General features: G+C 32.3%; 1 protein-coding gene across 1 annotated transcript in view; it reads left to right on the plus strand.

Moving 5' to 3' along the window:
• LOC134239370 (uncharacterized) overlaps nucleotides 1-14984 on the plus strand; it is an 89048-nt gene that overhangs the window by 37410 nt on the left and 36654 nt on the right. The window contains exons 25-35 of the mRNA XM_062721549.1: nucleotides 3015-3178; nucleotides 6498-6613; nucleotides 7380-7522; nucleotides 10567-10790; nucleotides 11322-11401; nucleotides 11514-11617; nucleotides 11816-11951; nucleotides 12284-12377; nucleotides 12516-12549; nucleotides 13279-13332; nucleotides 13460-13561. Of these exons, the coding sequence (XP_062577533.1) occupies nucleotides 3015-3178; nucleotides 6498-6613; nucleotides 7380-7522; nucleotides 10567-10790; nucleotides 11322-11401; nucleotides 11514-11617; nucleotides 11816-11951; nucleotides 12284-12377; nucleotides 12516-12549; nucleotides 13279-13332; nucleotides 13460-13561 (1251 nt within the window). The remainder of the gene's footprint in view (nucleotides 1-3014; nucleotides 3179-6497; nucleotides 6614-7379; nucleotides 7523-10566; nucleotides 10791-11321; nucleotides 11402-11513; nucleotides 11618-11815; nucleotides 11952-12283; nucleotides 12378-12515; nucleotides 12550-13278; nucleotides 13333-13459; nucleotides 13562-14984) is intronic.

Here is a 14984-nt window from a genome sequence, read left to right on the forward strand (position 1 = left end):
CGTTCAGAAAACTGGGTCCGTGTTTTCTTCTGATCACAAATTTCCCTGGGTTCGTGTTCTCTGTCTGTTCACAAAATTATTGATTTTCATCACACCTTAGGAATTTATGAGTCCGTGTTTTCTGTCCTGATCACACCTTAGGAATTCCCCGGGTCCGTGTTTTCTGTACTGATCACACCTTAGGAATTCCCCGGGTCCGTGTTTTCTGTCCTGATCACACCCTAGGAATTCCCTGGGTCCGTGTTTTCTGTCCTGATCACACCTTAGGAATCGTGTTTTCTGTACTGATCACACCCAAAAGCTTTTGAAAAAATAAAATTTTGACTTTCCACCAATGTCCGTGTTTTCTGTCCTGATCACACCTTAGGAATTCCCCGGGTCCGTGTTTTCTGTCCTGATCACACCCTAGGAATTCCCCGGGTCCGTGTTTTCTGTCCTGATCACACCTTAGGAATTCCCCGGGTCCGTGTTTTCTGTCCTGATCACACCTTAGGAATTTCCCAGGTCCGTGTTTTCTGTCCTGATCACAATTTTGTATTGCTTATTGATTTCTTTGAGATAGATCACTGTTCGTTTTTCTTCATCCCTTTCATTGTATATTGTGTAGATTGTAACTGAAACATCGACTTGTTTGCCCATCTCTGTTATCGGATGGTAGCATAATCTAGGGGAAAATATAAACGGTAGATATACCAGATAAGAATTAATTAAAAGCACCCAAGAGCATCAACAAAAAATTAAAGAATTGACACCACCCCCCTTTTTCGAGAAAAATGAACAGACGAAATTAAACGAAAAATGTCCCAACAAAAATCTTGCAATAAAAAGTAATTACTTCTTGAATGTCTGTATGTAATTTTGATTGAAGGAACGAAACATGCAGGCAGATTGCAATCATGTCATTTTCATCCAGCATTTATAAATGTGAAAAATTGCTACATGTAATAATTATCTCTTTGAATTGATTAAGGTTGAGTTTAATTTTATGTTTTCCTCAATTGAAGAAATAAATTAAGATACAAATAACGTAAACTTAATTTAATATGTGACTTATACATTTATTTATTTTATTCATTATTATTATTTCTTCTTTTTAATTTATTATTTAATAATTAATTAATTTATTTTATTTTATTTTATTTTACAAAGAATATTTCAGTAACATGCAGCCACCTGTTGAGGATTAGTCAGTTAAACAAAGTTTCAAGGGGCTAAGCATCCTGGAATATCAAAGGTCAACATTGTTAAGATTCTGATCACTTTAACAATTTAAGGTAACCGGACCTTCCTTTTTGCAGTGTTTTCCTCCTATCCTCAGGTACACCGATATCAATATTATTATCTGATAAATAGACTTGTACTGGTTACAGATACATACAGACATGTTACAAAAGAGCCACTGCAAAGTCTGAAGTTCACATCTGAAATGTGGGGGACCCAAGCCTTGTGTCATATGTAGATTGACTGTATATAATAAGACACACAAAAATGGCTACATTGTAATTGGGAATTTATTGTTTTAAAAAAGTGGACAACTATATTTTTCAGTATTATTGGGTTTTTCCCAATAACTGAACAATTTTCGAATCTCATTTTTAATTGATTAGAAATATGTGGCGTGTTTATGTGTTCATTTTAAATGGTAAGTATTTGCAGGGAACTATAATATATAGGTTCCTGGTATTTGCCTATTGAAATCGCTCAATCTATTATGAATCCGGAATTTGTCAGTCTAGCGGTTCAACTTTTTTGCTGCTATATTCCAATACTGACTTCCCGTCATTAGCGAGGTTTCGTCAGCAGGCGGCAAAGTTTAGAATCTTTTTATTTCAGCATGCAGCAGTATTCTTGTAGAAATTTAAACTGAAACAAAGTGTAAAAAATAAGATTGATTTAATGCATCATAAGACGGTTGTATGGTATTATTTAATCTAGCTGTCCTAGCAGAATATAAAAAAAACAACACGAGAAAAAGAGCAACTGAAAAGTAAGCAAAGTTTAGGCCTATTACATTGGGATTTCTCATAATGTTAGTTAATTGCGACTAAATTATTATGCGTACTAAATTTATATTCAAGATTACATAATAAATCATTCATTCTGAATGAGCAGAATTTCAGTAAAAGACCACTTTTTTGTCTGTTTATTGGCATATGGGTGTATAAGACTGTTACCAACTGGTTACTGTTAGAATAATATAGAATTAGAATTATATCGTGGAAAATGTCATTAAATAACTGTGTAAAATTGTAACCAAGTCCAATACAATGAACTGTTTAACCACCTAGCCTAGCTACAGAATTTACATACATGGTTATATTTATAGCTACTCAAGGTACTTTAGACTTATTTAGCTTTTAAATACTCATGAAAGTGATCGGTGATAGTCCAGCCAGGGAAGAGCCTGAGCTGCTGTTGTCAGGAGGAGAAATGTAGTGGTCAGAGAAATGTAGTGGTCAGACAAGTTCGATCACCAGTGGCCAGGGAGCTCAGTTGGTATAACAACTGACAATGATCAGGGGGCATAGGTTCGAATCCTGATCTGCTCTGTTACATATTTCTTCTTAGCGAGTTACAATTGCATATAGAGGGTCTTGGTCAGAATCCAAACCGTGCATGTCATTGTACTATGCATATTATTATACCCCCCGCTTGAAAAGCATAGAAAAGCTTGAAAAGTATAGGATGTCCGTCCGTCTGTATGTCCGTCCTTGCATTAAAGCTACTTCAAATAGATATGTAAAGCTGTATATAAATAGTAATTCAACCTGTCCTGCTAAATATATGATTATGATTATTGATAATAATATGATTTTATTGGATCCATTGACCCTTAAATTTTGTGAGTGGAAAAGAATTAAAATATGAATTCCAGTTTTGATTTTAAAAGCTTTGCTTCCTTTCATCCTTATTAAACTTATAAAAAATCAAAGAGAAAGAAAAATAATTCGGACTCTGTTTAGACACCTCACACATACCGTAAACCATTATAATGAATTAACGTTTATTTTCAGTTTTCTTTGTTGCTGATGTGTGGACTGTGTGCCCAGTGAAGTGGACAGAACATAATGGAAACTGTTATTTTTTTTCAACACAAGCTTACAGATATAATGAAGCTGACATTTTATGTAGTTCTCGGAATTCCACCCTCGCTATCCTTAAAAATAATGATGACTGGGTAAGAAATGTTATCTTACTTGATTTCTGTGTTTGTTATACAAAACTATAGACATACTTTTTCCATGTGGGATTAATTTCCGCTATGTATGCGGACATTATTTTTCCGCGGTAATTTGTAACGGCATACTAAAGATTAAAAAAGGACATAATGACAATCCAAGATATCTGCGTAATTTAATACTGGCGGATTGAATAGAAATTTTGTTTCCGCGGAATTATGACCCCGTGGAATTAAGTACTTTTACAGTAATATATAATCTAGATAGCAGATTTAAATATACAATCACACCTAAAAATGAGAAATGCATACCAAAATATGAAAAGTTTGCATTCATTCCTTTACCATACAGCCAAATAAAAATTTACTTATAATTTCATTAATAATTTTCAGTAAACAAGGCATACAAGTAATTTCGAATCGAAAAAAAAATTATAGCACTGAATTCTAGCTGTTATTAACTATGGGGAGGGTCAGATCGAATTTTAAAATTTCAAAAGTCAGTATTGCCTTTGTCCTTATGCATGTATATTTACTTTGCTATGTTTTTCTACTAAGCCTACTGTGAAATTGATTTGAACACCATTTTTGTGTATAATCGCAAGTAGAAATATATAGGGAGAAAATTCACATTAATTTGACGTCTCAATGAGGTTACATCGACGTTAGTAAAAATGTAATGATATAGGGCAGGGAGAAGTTCAAATATTGAGTATATTTTTGGTGCTTTCAAACATGTAAAATGTAAATATTAATAAGGAATGTTTTTTAAGTTTAATGTGAATTATTGGTGTGTAAATCACACAGACTTGCACATAGGCGTATTTTTCACGAAGCGCTAGCACGCTTTATGAAATATGCCTATGTGACAAGTCTGTGTGATTTACACACCAATAACTCACACAAAACTTAAAATACATTCCTCATTTACAGCAGTTGGTATCATTTTGAGCATAAAATCAATCAGAATGTTGGTTCTTCGAAAAAGGATGAGATTTCACTCTTTCATAAATGCTTCCCTGACTTTATTTGTTGCATTTGAAATCGGGTACGGGCGTCAAATTTATCAATTGATTTTGACCAATTCCTGCTGAGATGATACAGAAAGTATTATGGTAACTATTCCGTATTTGAACATAATGTATCTTGGCATACTTTTAGTCCTTAGCAATTTGCATAATTAGTTTCATGTGGAACATGGTTGTAAATGGTTGGCCTGCATGCTTTGAGACCTGCTTCAAAACTCCAAAGGTTTCTTAAAAGTCTCTTACTGTTATTTTGGTCGTATTTCAGTCAAATTTGGTATGTAAGTTACTGTACAGCAGGAAATTAACTTGCGGAGTTAAATGCTATATTCCAAAAAGAAATTCATTCCTTTAACATATAGTGAATAATTCTTGAAAAGATTTATTAAATGAAATTTTATTATCATCTGTGATTAGATGTAATGTCATTATAATTATGAGAGTGTATACAAACACGTAGTTGTTGGTGTTTTGTAAGGCTTATTAATTGTTAAATTAATTTCTATAGCTAACGATTATGGTAGTTTGCCATCTAGTAGACGTGCAATGTAATTATTTAATTAAAAAAGCTTGTATAATTTCACCCGTGTGTATCACTTAGTCAGTACCTTTAATCAAGGCACTTGCGAAGTAAAGAGGGTAAGGCCATTCCAGGTTTTTTCTATGTTTAGCGTCCACGTGCGCATTGGTTTTTGACACCCCATATGAGAAAAAAAACACAACAACAGGAGTCCTGAAATTGATAAATTAAGTCGAAATTTTTGAATTTTGTAAATTTCTAATAATGTGTACAGTAAGTTATATTGGGTGCATTGTAAGCATTTAATCCGTTGTTTTTGCTTAAGAATATATAGATATTTCTTCTATCAAAGCAGTTTAGTTAGATCAAATCATTTGAAGGACGTCATTTTTATGACTTTTAAGCTTGTGTTTTTTGCGAATAGGTAGGTAGGTTTTTGAAAGATGAGTGGACTCACACAAAAAAAACTTGGAATGGCCTAATTATAAAGACAATTAATTAATTTCAATTATATGATTAAAAGTTCAACAATTTGACTACTATATATTTTTTTATTTGGCATCGGAAATAAAAAATATTCTGAATGCGTAACATTATTTTGACTTCAAATCGGGATCAGTCCGGTGTTTTGTTATTATTTAATCGGCTCAAAATTGACACAATATATAGACTTGCCTCTCCTGTCTGATATGCGCGATATACAAGAACAAACTTTCGTAAGATACAGACTGAAAATAAAGGTTCACACAGTATATACCTAAAGAAAAATGCTTGCAAGTCCTATTTAAAAAATGTATGGTTTTTTTCCTTTGAGACCTGCTTCAAAGTTCAAAAGGATTTCTTGAAAATTGAACAAATCTGTTACAGTTTTGGTCTGATTTCAGTCAAATTTGGTATGTAAGTTAACTAGACTATCCAAGAAAAATACTCATGTTTTTTTCTCTTTTATGAATGGTGATATGAAGTTTACTGAAAGTTGAAAATTATGTTAATTTTTAAAAATGCTACTCCTAAGATTCTGGTTTGAATTCAGCAAACACATTACATAGTACAACTACAAGACATTGTAGTAAGTTAGAAAATGATAATGTTAATGCAGAAACATAAACAAAGTCAAGACAGTGTATGGCTGCAACTTTTGTTTACCCTATTATAGGTACGGACAAGATGAGCTACAGCCAGAGTAGTCAGGCTTTGTTTACTTATTGATAAATTTATAGGACTTAACCTGAATGATTTTCATTACTGAGAGAGTCAACATACTAGGATAAGTTCAAATAGTTTAAGGTTTTCTAGGGTTATCTATATCATTTAAATATGTCATCTTTTAGTACAGTTAATTTTTTACTGGGCAGAAATTTTAGATACAAATATTTGACATTATGGGGATCCAGTTATCGTCCAGGCATTGTGGATCACCTGCTCTTAAGGTATAAATTAGGTTTAAGTCATTCAACAAATATGCATCATGTTGTTTTAAGTCCAGTTGTACCATCCAAAGAATAGCTGAAAAAAGTAGATTAGAAATAGAGCTCTTTTCAAAGGGATTTAGTTGGTATATTTGATCAAGTTGATTGAGATAGACAACAAGATGTGTTTGTAAAACACTGATGCCCCTATATCATGTCTATGGCAGCATATGTCAAAGATTGAAGTTTTTCAAATGCAAGACAAAATCCAAGGTCAAAAGGTCAAAATTGTTGGTATCCAGAGAAAGGTCTTATCACGACCTGTGAAATATTACTTTTGTTACTATTACTGATTTTTATTGTAGGCTTGGCTTAGGAGCCAGCTAAAGACTCTACAGTCAGACATCTACTGGATTGGGTTAAGGGTTTCCAACAGAACCTGGACTTGGTTAGATGGCACTACATATAATGCAACAAATGTGTATGTTTTAAATAGTTTTTTTTTTCATGATCGCTCAATCTATCATACTGTGAAATCAATAATTTTCATGGGGGTTTAATTTTCATTATCTTTCGAGGTATGGAGAGTCCCATGAATTTATGACCACTAGGAAATGTAAACTTGCATATGCATGACTATTAAACATTTCCCAACCACAAAATCAAATTCCCACAAACCTTATTTTTTTCTTTAAACCTCCAAAGTTCGACCCCATGAAAATGATTATCATGTGATTTTACTGTATATCTAGATTAAGTAATGTTTACTGATGATCAGACAAACAAGGTCACTAGTTGCTACCCAGTAAAGCACGCAGATTAAATGAATGAACATCAATTAGACATGCTAGAAACGCCCTCTCATTTATAGTGATACTGTATATGGTGATCAGATACTGATAAATTAGCTAGGTCAAAGTTAAACCGTACTAGCTAATTGAATTAAAAGTAACCTGATTTTCAATCATATATCCATATTGCAATTCATTTTTCTATGTGCAAAAATTTCAAAACAACCAAATTGCTTTTCTTGTAAAACTGAAACTAAGATTGAAATTAATTTATCGAAAAATATTTAAAGATTGAGAAAAGTAGAATTTCTGTAAATGTTAGTTGTAAATTTGTTCATTTATTACTGTTAAAATAGATTATTAGAACCTTATTAAAATACTCAGAATGCAATAATTTTAATTCAAAAATTTGGAAATGATAAAAGTTATTGGATTTTTAACTGACTGTTTTTGCAGACACTGGTTATCAGACAAAGAACCAAGTGTAACAAATGCTAGAGCTAGCTGTGCCGCTATGATGTCGTATTCCGGGAATTATGGGAGAGTGTATGCACGATATTGTTTGGAGTCACGTCGTGTTATTTGTGAAAAGCCAAATGGTAAGGTTAAATTACACATATACTCAGAATAGTAGGACAATGGAATTGTTAAAAAGAGCATTTTTTAGCTTACTTGAGTGAAAGGCTAAGTTAGCTTTCTTGCTTTCAGTTTTACATTAGAATATATAGGAAAAACTGTTTTAAGCTCCTATCAAGAACAGCAGGACCATGATAAGTCATATTAAAATGCCGGCTTCCCAGGTTTGCAGATTTGATTTCATTCAAGCAGTCTTCACGAAAACTCACTGGTCCGAAGACTGAGGCCAGTGAATTTTGATGTCGGGTTAGTGAAAATCAAAATTCAAGAAGTCCGATGGGCTTGTTGATTATAAAAATCATACACAGTCAATATATATCTTAACTGACTTACTTGCCTAAATTTCATTGATATATATATATAATATAAAAAGAACAAGCATGTGTTGTTGAATCATATTATTGTAACCCTTATTATCATAACATGGATGTATTACGTAACAACCGGAACTAGTTAGTAACTATTAACTAGTACGTAAAATGTGCACCAACGAACAACTTACCGAAACGCAACAAAGGACGAAAAATGGTGGCATTCAAAAGTTGAAGTATGTAAACGTATAAATTTACAGTTATGAAAATGTATTTATTTTATTTTTAGCTCACCTGAGCCGAAGGCTCAAGTGAGCTTTTCTGATCACATTTTGTCCGGCGTCCGTCTGTCTGTCTAGCTGTCCGTCCGTCTGTCTAGCTGTCCGTCTGTCTGTCTGTAAACTTTTCACATTTTCGACTTCTTCTCAAGAACCGCTGGGCCAATTTCAACCAAACTTGCCACAAAGCATCCTTAGGTGAAGGGGATTCAAATTTGTTCAAATGAAGGGCCACACCCTCATTCAAGGGGAGATAATTGGGAATTAATGAAAATTTGGTGGTATGTTTTAAAAATCTTCTTCTCAAGAACCACTGTGCCAGGAAAGATGAAACTTATGGGGAAACATCCTCAGGTAGTGAAGAAAAGCCATGAATGGTGGGGCCACAATGGCCGACCAAAGTTTTAAGAAATATATAGGAAAATTACATCTTCTTCTCAAAAATAACAAAGCCATGATTGATCATATTTATATGGAAGTAGGACAATGGAGAAATATATAGGAAAATTCTTCAAAAATCTTCTTCTCAAATATAACAAAGCCATGATTGATCATATTTTTTTCAGGTAGTGTAGATTACATTGAGTGAAAGGCCAAAGTTTTACATAGAAATATATAGGCTTAACAAAGCCATGATCGATCATATTTATATGGAAGCATCCTCAGGTAGTGTAGATTCAAATTTGTTCAAATCATGACCCCCGGGGGTGACAATCACAATGGCCGACCAAAGTTTTACATAGAAATATATAGGAAAATTCTTTAAAAATCTTGTTCAAAAATTATGCATCCTCAGGTAGTGTAGATTCAAGAAAGTTTTACATAGAAATATATAGGAAAATTCTTTAAAAATCATCTTCTCAAGAATAGCAAAACCATAACAGTTCAAAGGTTTACTTTTGGATTTCAACTTTTCAATAACAGACCAATTTCTACTTTTTCCTAGCCACAGTGCTCAGGTGAACGATGTGGCCCATGGGCCTCTTGTTTAATTAAGGGGCCAGTGAAAATTTTGGTGGTCCAGTAAATTTTGAAAGTTCACTGGTCCGACTGGCCAGTTAGTTTGAAAAGTTTTCGTGAAGACTGTTCAAGTCATGGTCCTGTGAGTAATGTGGGGCCCCTTTCTGGCATCAAAGTTAAACATGTGAATGTACAGAAAAATAAGTTTAAAGTCTTCTTGAGTATAGCAGGGCCATTAGAAGTGTTATTGGTATGCATACATACACAGTTAGTGCATTTTCTAGTCTGTTTCGGCCTATGGTGGAAGTTTGAAGCCCCAGTAGAAAATTTATGCTTTTTTTGTAAGAGCAGACATGTTGAATATCAGTCATTTATGTTTTTTATGTATTTACATCTGTATGTTTGTAGCTTTCTGAATGTGTAGAATAGATGTGTCTTTTGTTTGTGGATTTAAGTCTCTATGTAATTATACCTTAAACTTGCAGATTCCTTTGTCTGTACATATATACCTATTAGTTAATTCTTTGTTCGTGTAGATTACTTTTGTCTATAAATATATTTGTGTCTTTTTACTTGTAGTTTCCTTTGTCTACACAGTCAAACCTGGTTATCTTAAACTCAAAGGGACTGAGAAAAAAAATTTGAGATGTATTACAAGGATTTAAGATACCCAGGGTAAAATTCATGAAGAATGTATTATTATTTGGGACTTAATTTCAAATCACTTTGACATATCCATGGTATTTGAGGTATTGGTGTTCAAGATACTGAAGTTTTGTGATTTTGTAGGTTTGTTTTACTGTTGGTCCAGTTGAACTTCAGTATTTCAAAGCTCAGTATCTCAATGCCATGAATTTGTCAAGTGAGTCGGAAGTCCTAATTACTTTTTCTTCATTTAATACAACCTCAAAATCTTAAACCATTGGATATCTCTTCTTATTTCTCAATCCTGTGAAGTTTTAGAAAGCATAATTTGACTGTATGTTATTATATTTGTAAAATCCCTGACTAATTGTTTCCATGACGTGTATGTTGTTGTGTTGTTGTATTGTATGATAATTGTCTAACTGTTGTGTTGTTGTGTTGTATGATAATTGTCTAATTGTTGTGTTGTTGTATTGTATGATAATTGTCTAATTGTTGTTGGGTTGTCATATTGTATGATAATTGTCTAATTGTTGTTGTGTTGTCGTATTGTATGATAATTGTCTAACTATTGTGTTGTTGTCATATTGTATGATAATTGTCTAATTGTTGTTGTGTTGTCATATTGTATGATAATTGTCTAATTGTTGTTGTGTTGTCATATTGTATGATAATTATTGTTTAATTGTTGTTGTGTTGTTGTATTGTATGATAATTGTCTATTGTTCTTGTGGTGATTGATTCCTTTGTCTATAGTTGTATAATGTTAAATTTGTCTCATCCTTTCTTATATTGTTGTTGTTTTTGTTGAAGATTCCTTTGAGCTGTGTGACTCCAGTGACAACTGGGAGTTTATCAATGGATTCTGTTATAAATTGTTTGAAGAGAAGAGTAACTGGTTTGACGCGCGAGCTGTTTGTCAGCAGAACAACGGTGACCTATATATCCCAACATCTCGCAGGATGATACAGTCCCTTAGTGACCTCATTCCCTGTCGCACTCCCGAGGATAAAGCTTGGTTAGGGATTTCAGATACTGTAAGTTTTGGTGTTTCTTTGGGTTATATTGGTAACTACTTAATTACTTGATTTTTAAATGAAGTAAAAATAATACCGTATAATCCCTAACCGCCCCGGGCACTTAGAAAATTGAACAGTTAGTAATATTTAATGTTATATTTTACATGTAACTTTAAAAAAAATTTTGGAAAAAAAATAAATTCAAAGAACCACTAAAAAATAATTTTACAGTCTGAAAATTTATTGAACCTGATGTTAAATGAAGTAAAAATAATAATCAATTGGTATCTCAAATATCAATATCTGGAATACCCTGGTATCCTAAATATTGATAACCGTGGTGTCTTGAAAGTTTATCTCTGGAATACCTTGGTACCTTGAAAGTTTATATTTGGAGTACCACAGATCAATGAAAGTGAGCTAAAACCACAATTACTTTTAACTTCAATATCTCATTTCCTGTGCTATATCCCTCCGTTCCATTTAATTTGAGATAGCAAGGTTTGACTGTATATGGTAATTATTGCCTCATTTCTTTGTTTACTACAGACCTGGCCTGGACGTTTTGTGGATACAAACAACAAAACATTACGATATCAAGCATTTTATTCCTATGGAAGAATTATTGTGTAAGTATCGGACATGTTTCATAATAAAGTTATGTTGACTGAATCTTTTTACTATCATACGTATTTTTGGACAAAAACAATTAATATATATATTGTAACATTTACATTACAGAAATAGAGGTTCCACTTGTGTTTATTCCAATCCCATGTCTAACTTCTACTGGCAAGCTACACTCTGTAGTGATGAAAACAAATTCTTATGTGAGAAAAAAGCAGGTATACATTCATATTATTTACATATCAATATTGCAATGCGTGTCTTTTCAAATTGAGCAAATTTGAATCCTTTTTTTTTTTTTTTTTACAATTACATATTTATGTTTGAAACTTTTAGTGATCTTAAAATTTTTTTGAGTGAAATATCTTTTTGAAAAAAATATGTAAAGTTGCTTTGCTTTATCTTGTTTTCTGAAGGAACTTGTCCAGTGGGCTGGCAGAGTTACTTGGACAGCTGTTACCAGCTGAATGATATACGTAGCTTACAATCCACCTGGTTCATGGCTAAACAGTACTGCGAGAACCAAAACACATCACTTCTGATTATAGGAAAGTAAGTCACAGAACAGATCTGTGTGGTCAAACTTTATTCTGATGGGAACATGTTACATAATTCTGCAGAATTACAAGATGTGTTCAGTCTGCTGGTAGAAAAATATATAGATTTTCTTAGGTTCCCACTGTTTGTCTTAAATGCATTTTCAATACAATGTAACAATTTTTTGCATTTCAAACATTTGTGGCTGTTTACATAGCTTTAATTAACCCAATACAGAAAAAGTCAATTTACAGTACTTGTTTATGTTTTATGTTAATTAGGAAAATAAAGCTTATAATAACAAAATGAAATGGTAAAGGTTATATGAATTTTTTTTATATTCTCAGTTCAGCAGAGGATAGCTTTGTTAAACAGCTAATGAACAACCAGAAAGTTACTACAGCTTGGATTGGTTTTTCCGGTATGTTGATCATTGTGTCTGTAAATACAAGCTACATTGTATTTACTGTTTTTTTTTTAGTGTTTACATGTATGTTGAGGAAAAGCTAAAATTCTTTCCAGCTGTCATATAAAATGTACAATGGTTTTCATCTAACACGGGTACTTTTGTTTTTGTAGGAATCCCAGTCTGATGTGCTGAAGTGGGTGAATGGTAATTCTTAAAGTAAATTTTAAACCCAGTCCTAATCAGCTGTCATATAAAATGTATATATACGATGGCTACTGGAATAAAACAACAAGTAATTATCACACTCAATTAACACTGGTACTGTGCTTACCTGGATAAGCAATATTTTCTAAATCCGATTTATTCATTCAATTTTATTAAAGTAAAATTAAAATTTCAGAAAAATGAATTTTTTATTGTACCTTTATTTTAATTTTTTCAAGCCGGTAATAGGAACTTACAAATTATTATCCCCTTTTTGTGCTACATTTTGTGAATTAACACTGTTTTTTTTTTCCTTAAAATAATATAGATATATGTGTATGTGTGATAAAATAAAGTTTTGTTTAATTTTTTTTTATCTATCTATCATTTTTTAATTATCATTACATGGTGCAAAAATACAGTATATGTTGTACATTAAAATCTATAGTAATCCCCTTTTTGTGCTACATTTTCAAACTCTTTTAGATAAATTGACAGAAATGTTTTTTATTCGTAAAATAATATAGATATTCATGTATGATAAATAAAGTGTTTCTATCAAGTTTTCCTCAATTTATTTATTTATTATTTTTTATATCAAAACATTCTATTAAATAATCATAAAATACACATGGAGTTTATGAACTTCTTCACCTTGCATAGCAATTCTTTAGGTGCGAAGAAATATATGGAGGGCTAAATAAATTGTAAATATGTGTGATATGAGAGTGAAACAGTGTTATCTTGTATATAATGTGAAAATCTGTGGCAAGGTTCAGGCAGGTAAATCACCTGTTATGTATATATCAGGAACCAAAACAATGATCTTGAATTCATATTCTCCAAGATTTAAAACAAATAACACTAGTAGGAAACAAGGAATATAGATTTCCTATTTATAAATTTCCAGGCTCCTCCTCGTCCTCCTGGTCCAATGGATACTGTTTTATATCACTGCCGTTTATATGTAAAGCTAAAATGATAACAAGAATTACAAACATAACCAAACCAGGTAAGCTTACATTACTGGGAAGATTTCATAGGAATATTGTTTTTAAACCTATACTTTAGCTTTACTGAGTCAATTGCTCAAAATAAGCTTTTTTGATAAGATGGTGTCTAGCATTTAAAGTTTATATGTAGACTTAAAAAGTAAACTTTTATGTTTGTTTTACTTTTTGAAGTCCTGTCTTTATGTAGTGATGGCTTGTTATCGTACATACATTTGTTATGCCCTCCTTCGAAGAATGGAAGGCATATTCCTTAACTGCTGTCAGTTGGTCTGTTGGTCCACCATCAGTTTCCATTCATTTTCTTCGCAGTGGTTTCACATATTGGAATGAAATTTTATATACAGATTTATCAAAAAATATCTAGGTCAAGTTCTGTTTTGGGTATGATGTGGCCATTTTGGACAGAGTTATGCCCCTTTGATCTCAGAAAAATTCTAGTAATTTGCAGTTTCTGTTCATTTTTATCGCAGAAGTTGCACATATTGAAATTAAAACAAGTAGAGCTTTAAAAAAAAGCTTACCGTCTTTAGCAACAATCTTAAACAGTTAACTGATCTACACCTATCAGGCCACATAGTTCTTGTGAATTTCTTGATTTTGTATTTTTCTACATTAGCTTTTTACTGGCATTAGCCCTACCACGGTTGTCGCTCGGTCATCTCCGTAAACTGGTTATTTTATGTGTTTCGGCAAACCTGTAACGGCTGATTCCACTCACTTCTTCAAACAAGAAAGGGGAAAAGAATAATAACAAATTGTAAAGCCTGCAAGCAGTTAAAATCAAATTTTATTTATAATGAAATTAAAGAGATCTTTTTATTTATTGCTATACAAAAAATCATGTTAGTAGGAATTCCAATTACTGCTGATTTTGTTGTTACCTTTTATATGTCATTTTTTTATAAGAATTGAAAATCTTGACAAAATTGTAGATGTCGTACGAAAATTAGATCATCAGAAAGTTATCTCCCTTGCCTTGAACAGCATTTCACTGCACAATGAAATAATTGAAAATTTTCATATTCATCATGCATTTTTTCCAGGAATTTCTGCACTTTTAGGCAATGGCCATACCTTTTATATAGAGAGAGAGGCAAGTGCATAGTTGCACAGAAGTCAAACTTTGCAGTTATTTAAAAACTTCAACATATTACAGGAAAATACCGTCTTCCTTTTTAAAGGAAGACGGATAATCAGCAACTCTTCATAAATACAGATTTATCATGACAATGTTTAGGTCAATTTTGTTTTGGGTATTTCGAGCCATTTTGGACAATTATGTGCCTTGGACTTGGAAAAATTGTTAATCATTTGTAGATGTGCATATTACCAGGAAAGGGGGGCATAAAAAAGTGTTTTAAAAACATCTCTTGTTAAATTGAATTAAACATATTTACAGCCACACAATCACTATTACTGTGG

Source organism: Saccostrea cucullata, unplaced genomic scaffold (assembly GCF_032062105.1).
Source record: "Saccostrea cucullata isolate Sc308-1 unplaced genomic scaffold, CSIRO_AGI_Scuc_v1 ctg135, whole genome shotgun sequence".
NCBI classification, from domain to species: domain Eukaryota; kingdom Metazoa; phylum Mollusca; class Bivalvia; order Ostreida; family Ostreidae; genus Saccostrea; species Saccostrea cuccullata.